Source organism: Pagrus pagrus, assembly GCF_965226575.1.
Source record: "Pagrus pagrus genome assembly, chromosome: 9".
Lineage (NCBI taxonomy): Eukaryota > Metazoa > Chordata > Actinopteri > Spariformes > Sparidae > Pagrus > Pagrus pagrus.
Window position 1 is genome coordinate 3,149,288 of NC_140193.1, and position 10,282 is coordinate 3,159,569.

At 39.7% G+C, this 10,282-nt stretch overlaps 1 protein-coding gene across 1 annotated transcript; it reads left to right on the forward strand.

Annotated features, from left to right (window-relative positions):
- The first annotated feature begins 1,038 nt into the window (after positions 1 to 1,038).
- slc10a2 (solute carrier family 10 member 2) lies at positions 1,039 to 7,953 on the forward strand. Its single transcript, XM_084362935.1, has 7 exons — positions 1,039 to 1,163; positions 2,772 to 3,338; positions 4,021 to 4,139; positions 4,891 to 4,979; positions 5,121 to 5,296; positions 5,767 to 5,924; positions 7,292 to 7,953. Exons 2-7 carry the CDS (start codon positions 2,944 to 2,946, stop codon positions 7,465 to 7,467), a joined length of 1,113 nt encoding a protein of 370 aa, XP_084219061.1. The 5' UTR covers positions 1,039 to 1,163; positions 2,772 to 2,943; the 3' UTR covers positions 7,468 to 7,953.
- Positions 7,954 to 10,282: the final 2,329 nt, after the last annotated feature.

A 10,282-nucleotide genomic window follows, 5' to 3' on the forward strand; every position in this document is an offset into this window, starting at 1 on the left:
GTTTTGATGTCTTTCCTCTCATGAGTCAGTCACATATTCAGCATATTTCTACTTTCAGAGAAGAATCAGATTTTTGCCTTTTGCAAACATTTTGACTTGTCACGATGTGGTTAGGGTTAGAGAAGCACAGGTGGCGCAAACGACTCTCTGGAAGCTGTGTCATTTTACAGTGTCAGCAAACCTCCTCGTCTTAATCCACAACTTTTAATCTCAGAATCCAAAGTGATTCCTTACGTAACTCTACAGAAGTTGTAGTGTCATGATTATCTGTTCAGCCTGGCTTGCTAGTATGCTTACATGTATATACTGTGAATTTCAAATCATTACGGATAGAGTCAAATTCAAATGATTGGATATCAGTTCCAGTGTTAGTCTGATTGTGAGAATGCAGGTAGTCTGCAGCAAAAGTGTTGGCTTATATATATAGGCTTCTTCAAACCACCAATATGTTGAGACTATACAATTCTTGATATTGCGACTTTACATTTGTTTCGGTTCAGTTTTCAGATTTAAGTTATGATATCTGTGCTCATGGTCTGGATGTGTTATGGCACAAACAAACATCGTGTTAGGTCTCAGAAAAGATCTTTTGTTGGCTACAAATTGTCCTGATGTCAAAGACATTTCACTTGTTGCCACAAACACAGCTGGTAAAAGTGGTTTTATGCTTACAATTGTTTAAACACTGTCTCCAACAGCGGTCTCGTGTGTGGCAGCTGTTTCGCCCGACTGTCACACACGTTGCAATCGACTTTAACAGAACCACAAACTCTGGGTTTAAATGTCCTCATTGAACCAAACTTATCTGGCAACGATTCAACAATTTTATGTGTTGCAAAGGTTGTGTATATTGCCTGGTTCACTGTTGCACTGCAAGAAAATGCACAGATGACATTGTTGCTTTTATTGTACCCACTACATTTTATTGCATATGTTTCCAAACGTGTCCACAAAATGTGACTGATGGGTGAAAATCTTCCTAATGCTCCCCATTGTTCAGACTGCAGATGCACCATTTATTTAATAGTGCCTTGAGCAGCTTTTATATTTTTATACGTGACACGTTCTTTATGGTGTTGACTGGTTGTCCTTTAACTTTAGAGTTAAGGATTACCCGGATCATCCTGAGGCAGACACAAACCTCTTCAGCAGGACCCTGGAAGGTAAGAAAACCCCACTTTTGTAAAACATTTAAAATTTAAGAAAAGCAGAAGGTTTTGAGTTTGTGCAAGGTGTTACAAAAAAAAAAAGTTTAAGTCCATGAAGGCACAAACGATGAGCGTCAACTTTTGAACATTCTTACGTAACTGAAGAAAGACATTTTTATCACACTTGGCTTGAGCAGCAGGGAGTTTGACGAGTTTAAAGTGCCTATAAAAAATGATTCCTTCCCACTCGGACCTTTTTTTATTTTATTATTATCACTTTATAACTTTTTTTTATTATTTTATTTACAGGTGACATAAAACCAAAAAGATTTAAATGTCACATTGAAAAAACAAACTGATATAATTAAATATAAATATAAAACACAAAATGGTTTTCCTCCACCGAGGATGTTATGTATACATCCGTGTTGGTTTGTTAGCAGGATTACACAAAAAGTACTGATTGGATTTTCACAAAACTTGGATGGAGGATGGGTCTCAGCCCAGAATAGACCCCAGTAGCTTTTAGGGCGGATCTGGATAAAGGGACAGATGAAGGAATGTTTTTTTTCTCATTTTCTTTAACAAGTGAGATAGGGCGCTTTTACATGGATCTTGATGAAAAAAATCTGGTTTATTAAGGTGGCTGGTACCTGTGAGTGAGCACAACTTGATGCAGATCCAAATAAAAATCCAGATCTAGTTGATTTGATGTTTTATTTGTTTTTGGATTAGGATTGACTGGATTAAAGGAGACTGTTGGGCCTTGGTGGAGGTCTAGTTGCAAATGTTGACCTCCTTCAGATAAATACAGTATGCAACAGATGCATCTAAATCAGAAATTACAGCTGTGAAGTTATATGAACACTAATTTTTACTTGTTCTTCAAAACACTGATCAGGTTAAGCAACAAAGTCTGGATTAGGTTGAAAACATTAGGATTGTTTATCAATAAGACTTACAGTAAGTATTTTTTAATCAATTTCAGCAACTTGGAAATTAAGATTTAAAAGAAAAGATGTAAAATAAAGCTTGAGCAGGGAATCACCTGGGCAACAGGTGCTATACAGTATGTATCGTCTTCCATCGCCATTTAACCCTGTAACTCAGTCAGCGTCTTCTCACACAGACTGTTGTTGTTGTTGTTATTTACAGCTGTGCCCTGATTGACCTTCCTGTACTCTGAGACTTTCACTGCCTCGGGGAACCTTACCATTATTGCTAAGTTTCTAAAACTGATTGCAAATGTTTCAGAATGTTTCTTTTATTTATTTATCCACTATGTGACTTGATGACACCAAATAGATAAAAGGAGGTCAAGGGGGTGATTTTTATAGGCACTGTGCAAAGAACCTTGGCACACAGGGTGTGTCTAAAGCATCTTCCTTCCTTACTGGCATTGAAGGGTGATGATGCTGCATAGCGTAGCAGTCCAATAAAGTTTTTACACACCAAAGGGCAATAAAAGTTGGAGCAGCCGTCCAATCACACTGCACGTTTGAGAATGAATAATGTTATATGCATGTGCTTCTGAACACTGACCCCATAAAACATGAAGTATTGGTTAATTTTTGATTTTCTTTCGCCCGATGTTTCCTCCCACTTTTTATGTGGCTGTGGCAGTGTGGGCATAAAGAGCAGTGAGCTGGACGCTTCTTCCTCACTGTCGCTATCGTCCTCTTGGATATCGGAGGAGGAGAAACTGGAGTCGTCCTGTGGAATCGTATGAACTCTGAGGAAGCTCTCCTCCAGTCTTCGCTGATCATCCTCTTCTTCTCCCGTTATATTAACCACAATGGCGACATATGCGGTGCCTGATGGCTGCGACGCTCTCGCCACAGTCTGCTCTGGCGCAGACCTTGAAGGCTGCCTCGCTCCTGTAAGTGACTTCAATGCAGTCCTGGGCGTGGTGCTGAGCTCGGTGCTCACCGTCATGCTTGCTATGATCATGTTCTCCATGGGTTGCACTGTTGAGGCCACAAAGCTGTGGGGCCACATCAAGAGACCGTGGGGCATCTTCATCGGCTTCCTCTGCCAGTTTGGCATCATGCCTTTCACAGCCTTTGCCCTGTCACTGGCCTTCGGTGTGCTGCCTGTGCAGGCTATTGTGATCGTCATTATGGGCTGCTGTCCTGGAGGCACCGGCTCTAACATCATCTGCTACTGGCTGGATGGAGACATGGACCTGAGGTGAGGAACTAGCTGGGCCGGCTGGCTCAGTGGATAATCTAATGTTAGTTAAATGTGTTGTTTAGATGCCTGAATGCTGTCAAGCTATTTAAAAAACACGATGCGCTAACTGTCTGACAGGAGAGACGGGTTCTTGTTCTCAGTTTAAAGGAACACTTTAAGCACAAGACAGTTATACAGTTTATTGTGATATATGAGTTGTCACTGATCAAAATGATTAAACATGTAAACATTTGCTAATTTGAAAACACAGAAAGCTGCACAGTAAACGTGTCTGTGTGTTCAACACGGGTTTGAGACAGAACAACATGTAATTAGCCCATATTATAATAATAATAATTATATAATTAATAATAAATAAATTAATATAATTATAATATTCAATACATAGCCCCATTTATAACCTAAATGTGTGTTCCCATGTGAGTTTGTAATGAGGCTGTCATGTGGTACAAGTGGGGACCATGTGAGGAATCATTCTCAGGACCCTCATGGGCCTCTTTTTGTGTCTTAAAGTTTATAGTATGAGGTCATATTTGGGCCAAAAGACCCACAAACAAAACCCCTCGGTTGCATTTTTCCACCACCTCGTTATTTTTGGAACATGTGCTGCTTGAAAAATGAAATGTCCTTAAAGAAGCGTGTTTGACATTTTTCTTATCCCTATTCACCTCATCCTCAGTATCAGTATGACAGCCTGTTCGTCGATCATGGCCTTGGGGATGATGCCTCTCTGTCTGCTCATTTACACCTCCATCTGGACCTCCAGCGGCAGCATCCAGATCCCATATGACAGTATTGGTAAGCAGAAAAACTAACAGTTGATTATACTAGTCCATACAGCAAAAAAACCCTAACATGTCTACTTTCTAAGGCATATACAGTATAGTATGTGTGTATGTGTATATATGTGAATAGAAGTATATGGATGGTTTATTTTAAAGAAAAAGTGAATTATCTACAAACCCCATGCTGATGGGGGACTATATGTTTTCAATAAACATTTCTGGAGCTTCACAGCAAAACAGCATTCTCCTAAACAACTGCAGCAGCTGGAGACTTGTTTTAAAATGAAAAAAACAACTAAATAAAAACATTAAAATGGCTCCATACAACTTCTCCGGCATAATCCATGTTTCTGAAAGCCCCACATTGATTTGAAAAGATCATAATCTTCACTGTAGCTGCTCAGCTGAAGGCCCCGTCTGAAATGGGTGCATGAGCTCGACCGGGCGTGGAGGGAGTAAATAACGTCTTTACAAACGAATGGAGCCATTTCATGTTTTTTTGTTTATTTATGTTTTAAAACAAGTCCCCAGCTACTTTAGTTGTTTAGGAGAATGCTGAAACGCTGTTTTGCTGTGAAGCTCCAGAAATGTTTTGTGGACTGAGAGACTTCACCTGACTTTCCATCAGCTTGGGGGGAGGAGATGATGACTGATGATGATGATGATGATGTCTGTGATCACTTTGTGGTTCTGTTCCAAACAGTACTAAACATGTTTATTACAATCCTACTGCATTGGATGATATGAAATCTGTGTATCCTCAGGTATCACCCTCGTGTCCCTTCTTATCCCGATTGCTCTGGGGATTTATGTCAAAAAGAGGTGGCCCCGCTTTGCAAAGAAGATTCTCAGGGTAGGAATACACTGAAACTCACTGCATCTATGTTGATGTTTAATGCATCCAGACTTCTAAACCGATTCAACCGAGAAATCATTTTTGGGATTTGTTGTAACGTTTAAATTTTGTGACTCTCCTTGTGTCTGCTGTGCACAGATCGGGTCCATTGCAGGCTTCGCTCTCATTGTCATCATAGCCGTGGTCGGTGGGGTTCTCTACCAGTCCTCCTGGACCATCGCTCCCTCCCTGTGGATTATTGGAACCATCTACCCCTTTATTGGTTTCGGCCTGGGCTTCATCCTCGCCCGCATTGCAGGTCAACCCTGGTACAGGTAAGGTGGCAGCATTGTAGTTAGGTTTGCATATAATAATTTTAATTATAAAAAGCCTGTTTCCTCATTTTTCCCCTAACATGCTTTTTTTAATATTATAGTTTCATGCTTTAATGCTGCAACGACAAAAAAACACTTAGGATTCGGAAAAGATCGTGTTTTGGCTTGAAATACCTATTTTGTCGCACATAAACAGCTGGGGATGTCCCAGCTTCCCGTCAAAAACGTCTGCTTTTTTTTATCACAAATGCACACTTACAAATTTTAAACTGCGGTCACTGGCGTGGCAGCCGTCTCGTCACGTACACATGTCGTAAACATGTAATGTGAACGTGGTTCGGCACATTTTGTGACACGTGCACATGCAACGTTTAACATTTATCCTGGCGAGCAAGCTGCTACTGCATCAACAAACACATCTCCAAAAAAAAACTATACTTACTTTGTTTATCATTCCCTGCTTTGTTCAGATGTCGAACCATTGCATTGGAGACGGGTTTCCAGAACTCCCAGCTGTGCAGCACCATCGTCCAGCTGTCCTTCAGCCCCGCTGAGCTGGAGATAATGTTTGCATTCCCTCTCATCTACAGCATCTTCCAGCTGGTGGTGGCAGTCATATTTGTGGGAAGTGAGTACATCAAGGCAGACATATGAAGTTAAGAATGGCAATTCTTGGCAAATGGCAAAAGTTTTTGCAGTTTTCAAGGATTAGTAGCATATCGTGAGAAGTGCATGGCGGCCTGTTATCTGGTGAACATATGGCCGGAGCTGTCTCACCCCTCCATACACAGTTAATGTCTCTTTCAAGGTTTCACTGGAAAGTTTTATGGTCAGGTAATACTAGAAAAGAAGTGGTTTGTATACCTGATTCTTGACCTGATACCTGTTCATATCTGATTCTTTGATACGATCAGCTGTGTTTATATAACTGCAAGGAAAAATGATACGAGCAGAGAAGGGGAGATGCTGCTTGTCTGCATAGAGTTCAAGGACAATAATCAGATTTAACGACAATAAAGGATCTGATAAGAAGCTGTATAATTTATATGAAACAGAAAGCTATTGTTAGCCCTTGTGCTAGCTTCTAGCTTATGCAGCTCTGTCCCTGCTATATTTATCTTTATTTATGTCTTCTATGTATTTAAACACAATAAAATGAAAGAGAACTAATAGCTTATAACAAAACAATGCACATGTGTGAGGAAAAACCCTCCCGAGGGCTCAAAAGGAACCCAAAAAACAATTAAATTAAAGACCTGTAACTGCTTGCTGCAAACTAACACATTACGCAATCAAACAAGGCTTGATCTTGATATAGTAAAGATGAGTTGGTGGCAGTAAAGCCTTCTTTGTTATAGACAACTCCCTTCAATCATCGTTTTATCATCCCTTTAAAGATTTTACAGTTTCCTGTTTTACCAAACAAGAATAATTAACTCAAAAAGCCAGAGGCCAACCAGACTCTCCAAATAAGAAAGAGTACAGAAAACTAAGAAGGGAGTATTAAAACGACTTTATTATAACTTTATTAACTCAATCATTGAAAAAGCCGACATGTTTCAACCAGTAGGTCTTCATCAGGGCTCCAAATGTTCAGTCATGAATATTATCTAAATATCTATTATCTAAAGATCTTCAAGAGAAGTTGTTTAACATCTTTTCTTAAGTTTAAAGTGAGGAGTGACATTTTCTTCATTTTTGCCACATTGTGCAAGTAAACTATCTTGACCACTGTAAGGGTGGCAGTACAGTATAACTTCAATGAAAGTCGACCTTTTTGCTCAGACATCACCCTTTAATTGTCGCAGTATCGTCCCTTTAGTTTCCTGTTTTCCCAAACAAGAACAGTTAAATGGCAGAAACAGAAAAAGTCGACCCCTAAATGACAGAAAATGTCCGGAGGAAAGGCTTATTCACTGAAACCTGGTCAGTTTCAACGCTGTTTTAAAAGATAAATGACAAGATGACTGATCTGAGTGTTTTTTCCCTCGACAGGCTACCAGGTATATAAAAAGCATCTGCGCTGCGGTTCACCTGAAGAAGACCATGAGGCTGAAGTCGGCGATGGCGAGAAGAAGGACTGTGCTGTGGAGAACGGCGCCTTTGAGTGTGACGAGTTTGGCAACGGTGAAGAGAAGGATAAGGACATGAACAAGAACACCCAGCTGTGAGATTTCACACACCTTTAAAATCACAGACTCTGGACGATCAGTACGAACACCGAGAGCCTGACTCAACTGTGAACACACACTGCACTCTGCAGGCCGGAGGGGTGAAACCCACACGTCCTCACCAGCACGGCCAACAATGACCATCCGCAGTGGAGGGTGCAGAGACTCAGACACTGAATTCTGTTATGTTGAATTGTTTTGTCTTTGTAGTTTAATATTAGGCCGTCCTTTCCTTAATTTATTCATATAATTATTTAAAACGACTTTACTCTGTATGCTCTGTCAGAAATCCTGTTGTGTTCCCTGATCGACACATTTCCACTTAACGTGTCGACATAATTCAAACTGAATATTTTAAGCTATTTATGTGGATTAAACTGCTCCGAATGCATATAAATATACTGTAGATGTTTATGAGACGTTCATAATTTATCTGATAAGACACCGAGCTGTGTCACATGAGGAGAATTATGTGTGCACATCTGACAGACTTCAACACTAATAGGTTATGTATTTTGTATCCTCGTTCTCTTCTCTGATGTAGCAGATGAAATCAGTGGTCAGCTTTGGACCCTTAACGCAAACTTCTGTTGTGTGTTCTCCTCTCTTTTGGTTCTTCTATACCTCATTTATGTTAGTGGATGAATAGATGTAGGAGTTGTTTTTAAAGGATAGGGTTTATAACGGTTTGAGACTCATTCAGTGCTCAGTTTTTTCCAGTTTTTAACATTTCGTAAGCTACTTTTTGTCAAATATCTGTCCCAACTGAAGAAACAGGTATAACATTATGATGACAGTATATTTATGATACATATTCAAACTTTAAAGCTGCGACAGACAGCGTGGTATTACAATATCGCGAAGACAGCGTTAGCAACATGGCTACTGTCCATCGCTAAAAACAACTGTAAGAATCCTGATTCGACCCTGACAACCTGGTCTTCGTGCTTTGAAAAGGCAGTCAAACACCTGGTTTTATTAATGAGCAGGCAAGCTTTGTTACTGACTGAACTCGTAGAACGAATGCCTGGTGGTGGGAGGAAACACATATTAGCGAGGGAACAGACTTGGACACAACACTGAGCAAATGCCCGTCTTGTTGTACCTCGGTCTCCATCACTCTCCTTCTTCACCGTCTTTGCCTCCTCGCTCAGTGGGGCTCTTTTTTCTCTTGCGGTGAGTTTCCACAGTTATTCCAGTTGTTCCAGCGTTACCTGGGGATATTGACCGGGGAAACAATGACTCTTCTTGTTTTAGTTGTGCAATTTCAGACGCGATTCCTTTGTTCTGTAATTTGCCTTGCAGGAAATACCTGGCCTGGTGGCAGGCCGAATATCATGGTGGGAACAAGGTGTATACGCGGAAGGTGTTATTTCCCTGCAGCCATTACACTGTGCAAGAATCCAAGTGTTTTATAATAGCAGGTTTTATAATAGCTGGTTGTTATTCTGTTAATCTACTCTCAGTCTATTGAAAGCGCGACTTTTCATGGATGTAAAGAAGAAAATATTTTAAAAAAACCTCTGTGCTGTCCTGTTCACCACTGTATTACAACTGTGCCTTCTGTAATAATGTATTTTTCTCTGAACATTTTTGTCTATTTAGTTGTAATAATTCACTTTTTGATATGAGTCCTAGTATTCATCTCAATAAACGCATTAATATTTGTAAACTACGCCTTTTTGTATGTGTTCAATCGATGTAGAAGGATTTTTGAATATATGAGAATATTCAAACGACCCCTGTGCCCTCATGAAAAAAAACAAGCACATGTAGCATTTCCTCTTCTATAGTAATGTAATAAAACATTATGTACAGAACACATAGGCCCGGCTCAAGGTCAGAAACTTTACCATCATAAAATAATCACATTTAATTCTTACAGTTGTTCAAAGTCCGTACTGTGACAGCAAAAGCACAAAAGTACATAAAATGTAAGTGCTGTCATGTGATGATAAACGTGACCAGCTGCTTGTGACATAACTGACGTGCCGAGCCAAAGATGTCCCAGAACTTCAGAGTGTGCTGGACCAACACCCTCCTTTCCAGCTCTCGCCCCTCCTCCGGATCAGTACACTGAAGCTGCCTTCACTTACTGCTGGATGTAGTGGGAATTCTCAAATGTCCTCTTATTTTCTCTCTGATCATCATCTTAGATTTGTTGGAAATCCACAAGTTGACATTTTATCATTAGAAAGCACCTTTTTTTTATGTTCAGGGCCTTTTAATACGAATATTTAGCAAACCTATCTAGCTGACTATGCGCTGAAACAGCCAGGCTATAATAAATGAATTTCCCCTTATATGGTTTTCTTTTGGAGTATTCACAAAATCAACAAAATTGGCTAAAAGAATCATTTAAAGACCTTCAGTATCGTTACATATATTATTGTTATTTTTCTCCAAGTCTGCTAACATTTGTACAGCCTTGTATAGCTAACAAGCTCTAACATGATTTACAAAACATCAAATCTTTGTGGGTTCATGTAGTAACAAGTCTAGGTAGCCTTCTGTGTCTTAAATATATAAGTTGAGCTATTACATTCTAGGTGAGATCAGCCAACATACAACTGTATTTGTCTTCATTTCTTTTAAGCTACCTGGGGAATATCAACAGTAATATTAATTAATTTGTAACGTCCCTGTTCAGTAAATATATGTATATATGTGCATTGTCATTTTTTTAACCACATAAGCTCAAAGGTTAATAGTCTCACAGTCTTGAACCTCGAAAACTAACAGAGTCTGGTGTGTTAGCAAATATTTAGCATGTTAATAGGCTAATCGGCACATTCATCAGAAAAGGTGTCCCCAA

Bases quoted from the DNA above. Each gene is read 5' to 3' on its own strand.
- slc10a2 (XM_084362935.1), top strand. From the start codon at position 2,944: ATGGCGACATATGCGGTGCCTGATGGCTGCGACGCTCTCGCCACAGTC. The intron at 4,140-4,890 runs GTAAGCAGAAAA...GTGTATCCTCAG, and splicing joins GATCCCATATGACAGTATTG to GTATCACCCTCGTGTCCCTT. The intron at 5,925-7,291 runs GTGAGTACATCA...TTCCCTCGACAG, and splicing joins GGCAGTCATATTTGTGGGAA to GCTACCAGGTATATAAAAAG.